This window comes from Nycticebus coucang, chromosome 20, assembly GCF_027406575.1.
Source record: "Nycticebus coucang isolate mNycCou1 chromosome 20, mNycCou1.pri, whole genome shotgun sequence".
In the NCBI taxonomy this organism is placed as follows: domain Eukaryota; kingdom Metazoa; phylum Chordata; class Mammalia; order Primates; family Lorisidae; genus Nycticebus; species Nycticebus coucang.
In genome coordinates, this window is record NC_069799.1 from 22,186,079 (window position 1) to 22,202,690 (window position 16,612).

General features: G+C 38.0%; 1 protein-coding gene across 1 annotated transcript; it reads right to left on the reverse strand.

Moving 5' to 3' along the window:
• Positions 1 to 14,668: 14,668 nt before the first annotated feature.
• LOC128572509 (zinc finger protein 91-like) lies at positions 14,669 to 16,612 on the reverse strand (the record flags this gene model as incomplete). The annotated part of the gene is given in 2 exon segments (XM_053572548.1): positions 14,669 to 14,940; positions 15,346 to 16,612. Coding segments are annotated over 2 exon segments (1,539 nt in total), but the record flags the coding sequence as incomplete, so codon positions are not given.

The window sequence follows — 16,612 nt, forward strand, 5'->3', positions numbered from 1 at the left end:
CATCCAGACCATGGCAATTTTTTGTTGGGAGACTTTTTATTCTTTATTTAATCTAAGTGCTTGAAATTGGTTTGTTCAGGAGCTCTATCTATTCCTGGCTAATTCTAGGGAGAGGGTGTGATTCCAAATACTGATCCAATTCCTTCACATTGTCAAATTTCTGGGCATAGAGTTTCTGGTAGTATTCAGAGATGATCTTTTGTATCTCTGGGGCATTAGTTGTAATTTACCCTTTATCAATTCTGAGTTACTAGAGATTTTACTTTTCTATTTCTAGTCAGTCTGGCCAAAGGTTTATGTATTTTATTTATTTTTTCAAAAAACAAACTCCTTTTCTTATAACTTTCTGAATGATTCTTCTGTTTTCAGTTTCATTGATCTCTGATTTAATTTTGAATATTTCTTTTCTTTTACTGGGTTTAGGCTTAGATTTTTCTTTTTCCAGTTCCACAAGATAGCTTGTGAGTTTGTTGATGCACTCTCTTTTTGTTTTTTGAATGTAGGCATCTAAAGCAATAAATATTTCTATCAGAACTGCTTTTGCAGTATCCCACAGGTTTTGATAGCTCGTGTCTTCATTGTTGTTATGGTCAAGCAAGTTAATGATTTCCTATTTTATTTCTTGCTGCACCCAACTGTCATTCAACAGAAGGTTACTTAATTTCCATGCCTTTGTGTGGGGTTGAACATTTTTGTTGGAGTTGAGTTCCACCTTTAGTGTGTTATGGTCGGAGAAGATACAAGGTAAAATTTCAATTCTTTTGAGGTTTGTTTTGTGTCCTAGGATATGATCAATTTTGGAGAATGTTCCATGGGGTGATGAGAAGAATGTATATTTTTTATCTTTGGGATGGAGATATATATATATATATATATATATATATATATATATATATCAAACACAGTTGTTCTAGGGTCTCATTTAAGTCCCTTACATTTCTGTTTGATTTCTGTTTAGAGGATCTGTTCAGCTCTGTAAGAGGAGTGTTTAAGTCCCCTCTTATTATGGTATTATCGGATATCATATCGCTCAGACTGAGTAAGGTCTGTTTCAAGAATCTGGGAGCATTTAAATTGGGTGCATTCATATTTAGAATTGAAACGTCTTTTTGCTGTATTTTTCCCTTGACCAATATAAAGTGGCCATCTTTGTCTTTTTTGACTTTAGTTGTTTTAAATCCACATGTATCTGGAAGTAAGATTGCAACTCCTCTTTTCTTCTGAATTCCATTTGTCTCAAAAATTCTCTTCCAACTCTTAACTTGGAGTTTTAATTTGTCCTTGAAACTAGGTGTGTTTCCTTCAGAAAGCAAATGGATGGCTTGTGTTTTTTTCACCCAGTCAGCCAATCTATGCCTCTTCAGTGGGGAATTCAAGCCATTAACATTTATTGAGGTAATTGACAAGTGTGATAGTGTTCTATTCATTTTATTTTGTAAGATTCCATTCCTTAGTTTTATCTTTTGTATCAGTGTGAAAGTTAGGTTCTGTCCTTTAATTTCTGAGTTCTTACTTTGCTGCTGATCCATTCTGATGGTCAGTGTGTAGAACAGGTTGAAGTATTTCCTGTAGAGCTGGTCTTGTTGTGGCGAATTTCATCAATGTTTTTATATCAGTAAATGATTTGATTCTCCATCAATTTTGAAGCTTAATTTAGCAGGATTTAGAATTCTGGGCTGGAAATTGTTCTGTTTAAGTAGATTAAAGGCAGATGACCATTATCTTCTTGTTTGGAAAGTTTCATTACAGAAGTCTACAGTCACCCTGATGGATTTACTCCTATAGGTCAAATGGCAGTTACTCTTGGCAGCTTGAAGCATCTTTTCTTTTGTCTTGACTTTGGACAGGTTCATCACAATGTGTCTTGGAGAAGTTAGGTTAGAGTTGAGGCAACCTGGGGTCCGATATCCCTCTGAAAGGAATGTGTCATAATCTTTGGTGATATTTGGAAAATTTTCATATATAAAATTGTCTAGTATGGCTTCCATTCCCCTGGGGCATCCCCCTCCCCTTCTGAGATTCCTATAACTCATGTTTGAATGCTTCGTAAAGTCCCATAAGTGTCAGTGAACATTCTGCCTCTTTAACTATCTGAGTTATCTCAAGAGCTTTGTCCTCTGCCTCTGAAATTCTTTCTTCTGCATGGTCTAATCTGTTGTTGATACTTTCTATTGCATCTTTAAGTTCCCGAATTGACTGCTTCAGTTCCTTCAGGTCTGCTTATATTTTCTATATTTTTCATATCATTGACCTCTTATTTGGTACTGTTTTTGGATTTCCTTTTGGTTATTTTCCACTTTATCAGCAGTTTCCATCATTTTTCTTCATTGTTTTCATTGTCTGTATTTAAAATTCCCTTTCTGTCATTTCTAACATTTCTTTATAGGTGGAATCCTCTGCAGTAGCTACCTCACAGTCCCCTGGAGGGTTGGGTGGTTTGGTCTGGATTGGTTTATACTTATGCCATGAGTTTTCTGCTGATTCTTACACATGAGTAACTTCTTTTGTCTGTTTCCTTGCCCTAATTTTCCTTTCACTTCCTCTTGATCTTTAAGTTGCCATGCCTCTAGAGTAGGGTTTTGATGAGTCCTTTTGGTACCAGAAGGATGAAAAGATTGAAGAGGAAGAAGGGAAAAAAGAAAGAGAACAAAAAAAAAGAGAGAGAGAAAAGAAAAAGGAGAGGGGGTAGGTAAAAGGGAATACTGACAAAAAAAAAAAAAAAAGAAGAAGCACAGAAAGGAGGAGACAGGAGCAATATAGGTGTACAGTAGGGTAGTTTGATTCAACCTTAAAGATCCCCAACCTTTGGAGGTGCCAAGTTGGGTAGTTCCCTTGAAGTCAGCAGCTTGTTCAGACACAGTATCCCACCTTCACCAAGTAGAGAGGAAAGGGAAAAATGCTATAAATCAAACCAAAACAACCAAACAGAAAACTTTACAGGACAAAATTTGGGGAAAAACCAAATAATAGGGTAGAAACACAGGCAAAAAATGAAATTCTAATTGTTGAAAAAAGCAACAATGGGAAATTGTATTTAAACTAGAAAAATGAAGAAAGAAAAGAAAGATAAAGAAACAAAAGTGAAATCTATAGGGAAAATGTTGAAATTAAAAACAAAAACAAAAAAGCAACAAACAAAAACAAAAACAAAGCAGTATATATATCTTGCTGGATATTGTCGGGGCAACAGGTGATCTTCTTGGGTATGATTTGTTAGTCACAGTGCTGGTACAGCTACATGAGATGGAGAATGGTGGTCTCTGCTGATTTCTCAAACCCCACAGGGTGCATAGCCTAAATCTGCTTTCCTCTGCTTGCTTTCAAGTCACTTTACACTGCTTGCTTACAAGTCACTTTACACTGCTAACCTTGGCTAAGCACGAAGCTTTCCCAGAAAAGCACTTGTCATTGGGATCACTCCTGAAATGGCTATCCACTTACCCAGTGTGACAAAACTGGTATAACTCTATGCCCCTGTCGGTTAAGGCTGTAAGGTGTCTCAGTCCCTGCCTTTAAGCTACTCAGTCAGTAGGTTACTCTCTCCTGCCCAATCCTTGCTCTGCAACCCTGAGGGTGGAGCTTGCTGGGGCAGTTCTCCTACAATGTCTTCATGCAGCCTATAGCCAAACACTATTAGCTCCAACCGCTGAGTGACTCAGTCCTGGGCCCTAAACAACACTTAAAGTCCTCTGCACTCTTGCCCAAGTTCTCCCAAGGTAGTTCAACTGAGTGCCAAGTCAAAAAAAACAAAACAGCTCACAGGTAAGGCCTTTCCAGTATTCAATATCACTGCAGCTGTACTTACAGCTGCCAGTGAGATTAGATTGAATGAACACATGCAAACATTTGCCAGTTCTCCACTGCATTTGTCCTCCTCATCGGGTCCAGAGGTCTCACGCTGACTCCCTGTGACCTCAAAGGGATGTTTCTGTGCAGATCCCACCAGCGAGAGATGCCTGTAGTCTTCTCTGCCAGGACTCACTGTGCCCAGTTGCAAGGAAGCTGTTACTTGGCCGCCATCTTAGTATGTTATAACCTCTAGGAAAAAATTATTTTTCTTACCTTTTCTAGCTTCTAGAGGAGGCTTACATCCCTTCACCTGAGGCCTTCTTCTTCCATCTTTAAACCCAGCACCGTAACATCTTATTCATTCTCTCCTTCCTCTTTCTCTCTAATACCCACCCTTCCTTTTCACCTCTTCTGTCATCATATCTCCTCTCTGATATCAACAAAACATTAATCAAAACACCAGTCCTTGTATACTTTTTAAAAGACAGACTCTTAGTCGCTCAGGGTAAAGTGCTATGGTGTCACAGCTCACAACATCCTCAAAGCCTTGAACTTAAATGATTCCCTTGCCTTAGTCTCCCATGTAGCTGGGACAACAGGCACCCACCACAATACCCAGCTACCTTTGGGTTGTGGTTGTCATTGTTCTTTGGCAGGCCTGGGCTGAGTTCAAAACCACCAGCTCCGGTGTAGGTGGCAGCCTCCCTAGCAAATGAGCTATAGGCCCCAATCCTCCTCTATACTTTTAATGTTGGTCACTAACAAAAAGAAAAAAAAACTCTACCTGGTTGATATTTGCCTAATTTTCAACTTGTTTATTTTGATGGATCTTATTTTATTATATGATGTTAAATCTAATATATATATTGACCTTTGTGTGCCATTTGTTGCATTTTTGTTTTTAGATAGACTCTCACTCTATCACCATAGCTACAGTGCCATGGCATCATAGCTCAACCTCAACTAGTTGACGTAGAGCAATCCTCTTTCCACAACCTCCTGAGGAGCTGGGACTACAGCTGTGCACCACCACACTTGGGTAGTTTTTCTATTTTTTTTGAGACAGAGTCTTACTATGTCACCCTCGGTAGAGTGCTGTGCCATCACAGCTCACAGTCACCTCCAACTCTCTGGCTTTAGCGATTGTCCTGCCTCAGCCTCCCAAGTACCTGGGACGATAGGCATCCACCACAATACCCGGTTATTTTCTTGTTGTAGTTGCAAATATTGTTTAGCTGGCCTGGTCAGGGCTAGAACCCTCCAGACTTGGTGCATGTGGCTGACTCCATAACCACTGTGCTATAAGTGCTGAGGCTTGTTTTTCTATTTTTAATAGAGACAGGGTCTCACTTTTGCTCTGGGTGGTCTGGAACTCCTGAGCTCAAGATATCCTCCCACCATAGTCTCCCAAAGAACTGGGATTACAAGTGAGAGTTACCTGCCTGGCCACTTTTGCTGTATTTCATTGGCATTTTACACTGGGATTATGCAATAGTTTATCATATAAATGTACTAAATTTCCATATTATATAGCATAAGAAAACATTAATGGTTTTCATTATTTTTAATTTTAGATAATTTTTCATTTTATCCAATAAAATTCACTTTAATTGCATGTGTGAATCAAAAGTCAGATTTACCTTTAATTTTTCATTCCAACCTTGAGCTTCCCAAACCCACAGTTCTCATTGTAGTTGTAAGATATTTTATTATTCCAGTAAATGAAAACAATTTAATGATACTAAACTAGAAATCGGTTTAAAATCAGAACATGTCTTCAAAGACAAGTATCTACATGTGCACTAAAATTTTTAGTTTACATGTTTCAGTTGTGTTGGCACCTGAATTTTAACAGTAAGAATTGTTGACCTACAATAGACACTAGTCCTGAGAATTTATGAAGTAAGCCTAGAACTGATCTCAGACTGATATAAATACATGTCAGTTAACCATAGATAAGAAAACAGTAAATAAAAGAACAATGCATCTTACAAGGGTACATGTGAAACTTGGTAAATGTAGAATATAAATGTCTTAACACAATACTAAGTAAATGCTAGGAAGGCTATGTTAACCAGTGTGATGAAAATGTGTCAAACTGTTTATAAAACCAGTGTATGGTGCCCCATGATCACATTAATGTACACAGCTATGATTTAATAATAATAATAAAAATAAAATGATATAATTTATTCGTTAAAAAGTGTGTATTTATAAACTCATAGGAAGTATCCAGAAGAATAAACACTGTTAATAGTTTCTTCTATGAATTGTTGGAGGATACTAAAGATTTTCTTCTCATGTACATTGACATAACTTGACATTTTTATTCTATCAGGATCCTGTTACATACCTCATTCCTGAATATCACTATGGTCACATTTAAAGTACTCCCTTTGGAAAGCTATGTACTGAAGCCAGTGCCTAATCTACCCTTCAATGCAATTTTGTAAGTCTTCACTTTTCTCTAAATGTCCATCCTGGCTGCTGTTGTATTACACTTGACATTCACAGTATCAGTAAAATATCTTTTTTAAAAAAATATTTCCTGTTCAGTTGGTGCCACCAGCTCATTGGGTGGCACCGGTCACATACACCAAGGTTGGCAAGTCCTAACCCAGCGCGGGCCAGCTAAAACAATGACAACTGCAACAACAACTACAACAGAAAATAGTAGGGCATTGTGGCTGGCGTCTATAGACCCAGCTACTTGGGAAGCTTAGGAAACAGAATCGCTTGAGCCCAAGAGTTTGAGATTGCTATGAGCTGTGATACTAGGGATTGTACACAAGGCAACAGCTTGAACCTCTGTCTCAAAAAAAAAAAAAAATTGTCCGCTCATGCCTATGATCCAGGAATCTGGAAGGCTGAGCCTGGTGAATTGCCTGAGTTCCCAGTTTCGAGACCAGCCTGAGCAACAGCAAGACCCTGTCTTGAAAAATAGCCAGGCATTGATGTGGGGAGCCAGTAGTCCCAGCTACTTGGGAGAGAGACAAGAGAATTGCTAGAGTAGGGGCGGCACCTGTGGCTCAGTCGGTAAGGTGCCGGCCCCATATACCGAGGATGGCGGGTTCAAAACCGGCCCTGGGCAAACTGCAACAACAACAACAACAACAACAATAGCTGGGCGTTGTGGCGGGCGCCTGTAGTCCCAGCTACTTGGGAGGCTGAGGCAAGAGAATCGCTTAAGCCCAGGAGTTGCAGGTTGCTGTGAGCTGTGTGATGCCACGGCACTCTATCTAGGGCCATAAAGTGAAACTCTTCTCTACAAAAAAAAAAAGAGAATTGATAGAGTACCTGAAGAGATTGAGGTTGCTCTGAGCTGTGAGGGCATAGCACTCTGCAGAGGGCAACATAGTAAGACACTACCTCACAAAAAAAAAGGAAGAAGAAATTTCCAAAAGTTTGTTCATTGCTCTGAGTCAAACTCTGACATTCTCCCAAGAACACACAAAAACACATAATAATAAAAATATACAAAACACAGCAAGATACCAGCACACATCAATGAGAACACAACAGTGAGACACTGATATACCGAGATTATGGAACCTTGCTGAGTGGTTTGAACAGTGTTGCCACTGTAAGCGCACAGTTGTAAGTTCACAAACGTAATTATCAGATCTCAAATAAATTTCTTTATAATTAGAAAAAAATTAATAATTAAGAAAATCACATTTAGAAGATACACCATCGCCAACATGGCAGTGCCAGTTGGGGTCGGTTCATCCACTGCTGGGGCTGGGCTTTACCCAGGTAGTATTTAGTTGTACAATTTTGGGGTATCTATTTGGAGTGGATTATTCCAGTGTGCCAAATAATCAGTATGGACTAACTAAAGTTTTGGAGCCACCTTCTCCTAGACAATTCACCAATTTAAGCAGAATCAGAAATCAGGGTAGATCCTGTCATCTCCATTCCCTTCTTCAGACACTTCATTTCACACCCGAATTTAGAGCTTTATTTTTTCTTCATTAAGACAAGCTTGGTTTGTTCAAAGATAAGGACAATCCTGATGCAAAGGTTTGAGTTATACCTTTGCAGTGACAGTGCTTATTTGCTCAGCTTCTGGTTCTAGACCAGGAAGCTGAGTCCACATACCTCACTGATGGCTGCGGGGAGACCAGCAGTGATGTGAGGCATCATGATGTTCTGGCCATGACCTCATCAATCGTCTGTAGCATGGAACCATCATTTTGTTTGTAAATAACAGCAGAATGGCAGTGAGAAGCAGGTGAATTTGCCAGAGTCATTTTGCATAAGTAATATCATAAATTACAATTTCTGTAATTAAACCTGTGTGCTAAACCATATGAGATTAAAGTGTTTATTACTAGAAATATTTTATTGCATTTTTACTCTTACTGTACACCTAAAGTCATGAAGTGTATAGTCTGGAGTTCTTCTTGTGAACTGAAGGAAACAAATATCTTGAAACTTAATACTTGATTCAGTACTTTAATACTTGGAAAATGGATTTGGAGTATTTTACAAATAGAAGACTAGCCTCAGGAAAGATCCCAGTGTCTTCATAGTTGGAACATTGTCATGAAGGTCAATTAGGGAACTAATAAAAATAAAAAAAAAAATTGAGGAATCTTCAAATTAACACAGATATATAATTAAATTTCTTTTTTTCTTTTAATTTTCCATTATTGCTATAATGTAAATACTGGCACAGTAAAGATGACAACACTGTAAAGAGCTTATTTTGAACATATGCTTTATTTCAGATCACACAATTTTAGAGTATAGGTTTCAAAACTGATTTTTTACTGTTATCCCATACTACTCAGCAGATAATCTTGTTCAGGGTAAAACTCTAGTAAATATTTGCTGAATGAATGAGTTCGTCTTCTCTGACTTACTTTCTTTCTTCCTTTTACATATACATGTGTTTATTAGGTTTCCACCCTTTCGCTTTACAAAACAAAAAAGGCTTAAAATTCAACAACAATAACAATGTTCAAGACAAAGACCAGAAACAAAAACCTTGCAAAGAGTGAATGAAGATAAATACATTCAGAAAAGAAATCAGATGATTGCTGCATCAAAATATCAAGCAATAATAACAACAGTGCCAAGAAAGCAACACTCACATTGTCAAATAGCAGGTATGTCTACTATAGAATGCTTTAACTCTGAGGTTCAACATGAAGTCATCAGCTAACCTATAACTGTATAATTAAATTATAAATTAACCTATAACCCTATAATTAAATTTTAGTTTTAGTTTATTACATTTGTTTAGAAAGGTCATTTATATGTGTATGTTTAGGTATATTCATTATATCTAAATCATATGTATTATACAGTTGTTATAAATGTGTTTTAATTAGTATCACCTTCAGTTTTTTCTAATGACTACCCATTTAATCTAACCAGGAATTAGACATTAGAAATTAGCTCATGTAAATATAATACTCTCTGCTTGCCCTACAAATCTTATACAGCCAGTGGTTTCACCACTGAACAGTAATCCTTTAGTAAAAATGGTCTATTCTGGCAATAGTTAAAGAAAGTTCTGTGTTTGACTCTATGAGTAGAAAATTAAATGGTATTTTCTGAACGTGTTAATTGATGTTTTGGAATTATGTATTTTTACTTTTTTTATTTTCCAAGAAAGCATTGGGGACAAAAAATACTTTTTGGCCATATAGGCTGTGCAAATAGAAGCTTCTTTGGTCAGCTCCAGTTTGGAAATATATAGTAATTAAGGTGTTGTGTCTGACTTTGAGTTACTGCATGATTGACTTAGCTATAATAAATCACAAAATAATTTCAAAACAATGTATATAAGGCACATTATAAATTAAAGACATTAACTTTAAGCAAAAAAAAAGATTAAAAAGTGTTATTACCATTTGCTATTTCAGTAACAGATTGACTTTCATCTGTAGTTCTAGCATGTTATTCCACAGCACAAACTTGTGAAAGCCGCATCTCATAAATTTGTCAATCAAAGGGGCTATGTCTACTAATGCTTCCCATTTCAGAGGGTGTGAACATTTCTGGTATTAAGTGAATCTCTACTGAGGTAGTCCTGAGGTTTCCCAGGGGGAAGCTCTTCCCAGATAGAGAAATTTACCTGAATGTTGATTTCTTCTGGCCATTTCTCCTCATCCTCCACCTACCAGGTGTGTTCAGAGACTATCTTCCTGGGAAGGCTATTGTTTTTCTAGAGAATTAATAATCCTGAGTATTTAATTTAGACAATAATTCTCTCCCCAACAATTGACAAGGAAATCAGGCATTGAAAGGAACTGATGAATCAACTCTTTTTCTCCAATCTAGCATGTAAGAGGTTGAAGAATTTGTGTTCCAGCTGTCCTGTCATTAATGCTACAGAACCAGATTGTTTAGTCAGAGGGCACAGTGAAGTATTAAGCAATAAATATGTAGCCTCAGTATTTCTTAGAAAGCCTTAGCCCACAGCTTTCCATAGGTGGAGAGGGTAGACTACCCTTTGCGCTGGTCATCCTAGAGACATTGTACCAAATATTTGGATGCCCATAAAGACATCATTGTCATGGACCAAGTATTACCTGTGGACAATGTTGTACGCACCTCAGGTTGCCAAAGTGGGATGAGATCTGCATTTGCTCAGAGTCCCAAGGTCAGATTCCAGTGGCAGGTGGCATTTCTTAACAAGCACGCACCCACTTTCAACCCTCAATTCCTGACTTTCAGACTTATCTCTGCCTGGGTGCCTCTTTTTAGCCTTTGTATCACCAAGTCCTCTTGATCACATGACCTCCCTGTCTGCCAGGAGTTTTACTACTGAAAGAGCTGCCCATTGATTCAGCCTGAGAGGAATCCGGGGTGTCTTCCTGTATCTTTTCAGGGAGTCTGTGAGGAGGTTTAACACAGACCATTTGCCTCCACTTGAGGGATGGCAAACTAGAGCTTTAAGCCAAGAGAAGATCAAGGCCACAGGTTTATAAAAGAGACACCACTGATGCAGCAGGGTAAAAATCCATTTGAAACACCTAACTTGACTGAGAAAGTCACAACTCAAAAAGGGCAGCAAGGAGAGCAGGTAGTCCCCAGTTTGTACCACAGCCAGAAATGGTCCGGTTTGGCCATTTCTTGTCAAAGAAAAAATACGTTGTTCAAGGGTGGCACCAGTCACACATACATAGTCTGTCATCTTATCTAAGCAACAAAAAGTTAAGAGGTGTGCAGAGTGAATTAAAGACACAGAGGAAGGAGTGAATATGTCAGGCAGTAAGAAAAAGAGGCTAGTATTTTAAAGGATAAAGGTAACTCTTATTTTTCTTTGCTGCATTTTCAAAGGAATAACTCATAACTTTGAGTAGTGACCTCAAAACCCATAAATAAAATACAGAGCATCAGATTTAACACAATTGTGGCAGACTGATGCTCAATAATTTATGTTTGTCACTTTCAGGAAATACATAGCAATCTGATGAGGTTTTAAACAAATTCTCAAAACAAAACTAACACTTACCTCGAGATTCTTTTCAGTTAGGACAACCTGTTCACCTACACCATTTTCCACAAATTTACCTTTGCAAATGTTATCCCTTACATAGACCATTTTTGACATGGTGAAGCCCTATGGCTGTCACAAAATTTTCTTCTTGGATTGGCGCCTGTAGCTCAGGTAGCTAAGGTGCCAGCCATATACACCAGAGCTGGCGGCTTCAAATGCAACCCGGGCCTGCTAAACAATGACAACTATAACCAAAGAAATAGCTGGGTGTTGTGGTGGGCGCCTTAGTTCTAGCTACTTTGTGAGGTTGAGGCAAGAAAATCACTTAAGTCCAAGAATCTGAGGTTGCTGTGAGCAGTGATGCCACAGCACTCTACCCAGGGCAACGGCTTGAGACTGTCTCAAAAAAAGAAAAAAAAAATATATATATATATATATTTCTTAAACCATCACTTATTTTAGTAGAAATATTGTTATTAGGTTTTATCGTACACAAAATCATTCTCTTTCCTTTTAGTGTTACTTGCCACTCATGTTTCTTAATATTCATGAGTTTCTTCACATCTCGCTACTACATACTAGTTTCTTTTTGCTTTAAGTTTTTTTCCTGTTTTGAATGAAAATGCGATCCCCATTAAGTATTTTCTATTTAAAGGCCTGGGAAGGTGGTTTTACAGGATTTCAGACTCTAGCTTAAAGTTCAGACTTCATCAAACAATGGGGTAGGCCAGCTGGAAAGCAATTAAAAAAAAATAAAGAAGGCATCATCAACCAGGGAGCAGAGGGACTTTAGAGTACCCTGTAGGTTTATATTTTACCTTCCATTTTAAAGAAAGATATGAGAGGGAGAGAGAATCTCAGAATATTCACGGAGAGCAGAGGGGTGGCTCTCATGAACATCAGTTTGTTTACTGTGACACAGAGAGACAGCTACCCAACAACCAGCCTTCCCAGCATCTGAAAGTGGACCTTGTGCTGAAGCTCGATTGTGTCCACCAAACTACCAGAGTTTCTGAGAGTCAGAGCTGGTTCAGTGATTTCACAATGTCTGGAAGGCAAGTTTGATCCCCCATCTCCAGGAGAGGGAAATGTCACTTCCAGGGCATCTCTCTAGTACCGAGGGGATGATCTCAGCAGAGGCTGCTTCCTGAGGCATTCCTGATCCCAGGAACCCATTGTCATGGTGCAGGAAGGGCTCTGGCGTGGTGGCTTCTTCCCTGACCCTAGGGTAAATCTGTTCCTGACAACCTTCTTCCCTAGGGGTAGCAACCATTTCAAAAGCTTCCTTTGGGACTGATGCTGGCCTGGTCTCTCTTGCTGTCTCTTCATCCCAATTATCCTTATCAAGACTTTAAAAATCTGCTTTAATGTTCTGCTTGTGGAGCCAGAGGTCCTTTTGTATGCTTTTGAATATTAGGCCCAACTGGGGGATGATGTGCATTGTGGAGATAAAAATAAATAAATAAATAAATATAGGAAGGAAACGGAGCAGGGGTAGGTAAGGAGCTACATTACCAGGAAAGCAAAGAGAGTGAGAGCTGTAAGTGTAATAAGTAATGTGCATCAGGCAGCGTGAATTCAGAATGTCTAATGTTCCATTTGCTGAAAATGTACATTTTCCTCCCAGATTTTGGCACTACAATGTCACATATGGGGAACAGATGTCAAGTGTGTTTTCCCTGGTTTTTGGTTCCAGGTGACAAAGCATAGTTACTGGTAACAAGACAGTGGAACAAATTAGCAGAACAAGTAGGTACAAGTGAGCAAAGGTCAAAGTTTATTAAAGCACAGTGCACTCCAGAGAAGGAAGACATCTACCATATCAAGTGGAGAACACTCTGGGTTAGTGAGATTTTTCCGCTTCATGATAATTTTCCAATCTATGTTAAGTGGTGCGGTGGTGGTGGTGGTAATATATTTACTATTTTTCCTGGAAAGGGGGTCAAATTCCCGAATGGACTGTCCTCCTATTTCTATCCCTGTAAAGCAATTTCTAGAAGTTGTCATAGTATGTGTAAAGTGTGATAAAAGTGGTGAAAATTTTACTGTGTTTATGAAAATGGGTCACTTGAGGCTACTGTCACCTTTCTTGTATGCATTCTGCAAAGACCTGTTTTTGTGGCCTTGGCCATATCTCCACACTGGGGCTTCTCTACCTCTGCAAGTCATTTTTGTAAAGCAAACATCAGTTTAGTTTTTGAAAGCCTTTCTGAAATGCTTTTCTTTCTTGGTAGCCTACTCTGGTAATTTTGTTCCTTCTTGTTATGGACAAGGAATGCCCTAGAATCATCTGCCCCTGTCGTTGCCTAGTCCTACCAAACAGGACAAACACAACATTAAGACATCAATGACACATTTGTAGGGTATTTCTTCCATATGAATTATGATTAGAAAAGTGTGAGAAATATTGAAAGACATTGTCATATTATTAATATATGTAGAATATCTATGAATTCTGTACTGAAATGTGTGAATCCTGGTTGTAAGATTCAACACTGTCTTTAAAGTTGTAGGCGTTTTCATTGTCATAAATTTCATAGAGAAACGTTTGAGCAGAAGTTAAACACTTGTCACCTTCTCCACATTTATAGCCTTTCTGTTTAACATGAATTCTACTGTGTACAAAAAACTATGATTACTGGCATAAAGCTTCCACACACCTTCATGTTGTGATTTTTCTCTGACATGATTTCTCTTATGTTTACTAAGGGCCAAGGATCAGTTAAAACGTTTGCCATATTATTCTCATTTGTAAGATCTCTCTCCAATATGAATTTTCTTATCTTATGTGTAGTAAAGTTTCAGCTCTGGTTAAGTGCATCACCATACCATTCACAGTTGTAGGATTTCTCTCCAGTGTAAATTCTTATAAGCTTCCTAAGTTATAAAAACCAAGTAAGGTACTGCCAGATTCTTCATATTTCTAGGGTTTCCACGTTATCTCATTTTTTTTTTTTAATGTACAGGCTGGTTTGACCCCGAGTTAAAGGGTTTGCCACACTATTCATATTTGTAATGTTTCTCTCCAGAGTGAATTATTTTATGTACAGAAAGGGTTGAGGAATCCTTAAAGGCTTTTCCACATTCTTCACATTTGTAGGGTTTCTATCCAGAATGAATCCTTCTATGCACAGAAAGGTTTGAAGAATCGTTAAAAGCTTTTCCGCATTATTCACATTTGTAGGGTTTTTCCCCAGAATGAATTCTTTTATGTACAGAAAGATGTGAATACCAGTTAAAGTCTTTGTCACATTCTTCACATTTGCAGAGTTTCTCTCCAGAATGAATTCTTTTATGTTCAGAAAGAGTACAGGAATCATTAAAGGCTTTTCCACATTCTTCACATTTGTAGGGTTTCTCCTCAGAATGAATTCTTTTATGCACAGAAAGGTTTGAGGAATCGTTAAAGGCTTTTCCACATCCTTAACATTTGTACGGCTTCTCTCCAGAATGAATTCTTTTATGTACAGAAAGGTTTGAAGATTTGGTAAAGGCTTTTCCACATTCTTCACATTTGTAGGGTTTCTCTCCAGAATGAATTCTTTTATGTGCAGTAAGGGTTGAGGACCTGTTAAAGGCTTTTCCACATTCTTGACATTTGTAGGGTTTCTCTCCAGAATGAATTCTTTTATGTACAGAAAGGTGTGAGTACCAGTTAAAGGCTTTTCCACATTCTTCACATTTGTAGGTTTTCTCTCCACAATGAATTCTTTTATGTACAGAAAGGGTTGAGGGCCGTGTAAAGGCTTTTCCACATTCTTCATATTTGTAGGGTTTCTCTCCAGAATGAATTCTTTCATGTTCAGAATGATGTGAGTACCGTTTAAAGGCGTTGCCACATACTTCACATTTGTAGGGTTTCTCTCCAGAATGAATTCTTTTATGTATAAAAATTTGTGAGTACCGGTTAAAGGCTTTGCCACATTCTTCACATTTGTAGGTTTTCTCTCCAGAATGAATTCTTTTATGTACAGAAAGGGTTGAGGGCCGTGTAAAGGCTTTTCCACATTCTTCACATTTGCAGGGTTTCTCTCCAGAATGAATTCTTTCATGTTCAGAAAGATGTGAGAACCGGTTAAAGGTGTTGCCACATACCTCACATTTGTAGGGTTTCTCTCCAGAATGAATTCTTTTATGTACAGAAAGGGTTGAGGATACATTAAAGGCTTTGCCACATTCTTGACATTTATAGGGTTTCTCTCCAGAATGAATTCTTTTATGTACAGAAAGGTTTGAAGATTTGTTAAAGGCTTTTCCACATTCTTCACATTTGTAGGGTTTCTCTCCAGAATGAATTCTTTTATGTACAGAAAGGTTTGAAGATTTGTTAAAGGCTTTTCCACATTCTTCACATTTGTAGGGTTTCTCTCCAGAATGAATTTTTTTATGTACAGAAAGATGTGAGTACCAGTTAAAGGCTTTTCCACATTCTTCACATTTGTAGGGTTTCACTCCAGAATGAATTCTTTTATGTACAGAAAGGTTTGAGGAACTGTTAAAGGCTTTTCCACATTCTTGACATTTGTAGAGTTTCTCCCCAGAATGAATTCTTTTATGTACAGAAAGGGTTGAGGATCTGTTAAAGGCTTTTCCACATTCTTGACAATTGTAGCATTTCTCTCCAGAATGAATTCTTTTATGTACAGAAAGGTGTGAGTACTGGCTAAAGTCTTTGCCACATTCTTCACATTTGTAGGGTTTCTCCCCAGAATGAATTCTTTTATGTTTAGAAACAGTTGAGGAACTGTTAAAGGCTTTTCCACATTCTTCACATTTGTAGGGTTTCTCTCCAGAATGAATTCTTTCATGTTCAGAAAGATGTGAGAACCGGTTAAAGGTGTTGCCACATACCTCACATTTGTAGGGTTTCTCTCCAGAATGAATTCTTTTATGTACAGAAAGGGTTGAGGATACATTAAAGGCTTTGCCACATTCTTGACATTTATAGGGTTTCTCTCCAGAATGAATTCTTTTATGTACAGAAAGGTTTGAAGATTTGTTAAAGGCTTTTCCACATTCTTCACATTTGTAGGGTTTCTCTCCAGAATGAATTCTTTTATGTACACAAAGGGTTGAGGGCCGTGTAAAGGCTTTTCCACATTCTTCACATTTGTAGGGTTTCTCTCCAGAATGAATTTTTTTATGTACAGAAGGGTGTGAGTACCAGTTAAAGGCTTTTCCACATTCTTCACATTTGTAGGGTTTCACTCCAGAATGAATTCTTTCATGTTCAGAAAGATGTGAGAACCGGTTAAAGGTGTTGCCACATACCTCACATTTGTAGGGTTTCTCTCCAGAATGAATTATTTTATGTACAGAAAGATGTGAGTACCAGTTAAAAGCTTTTCCACATTCTTGACATTTGTA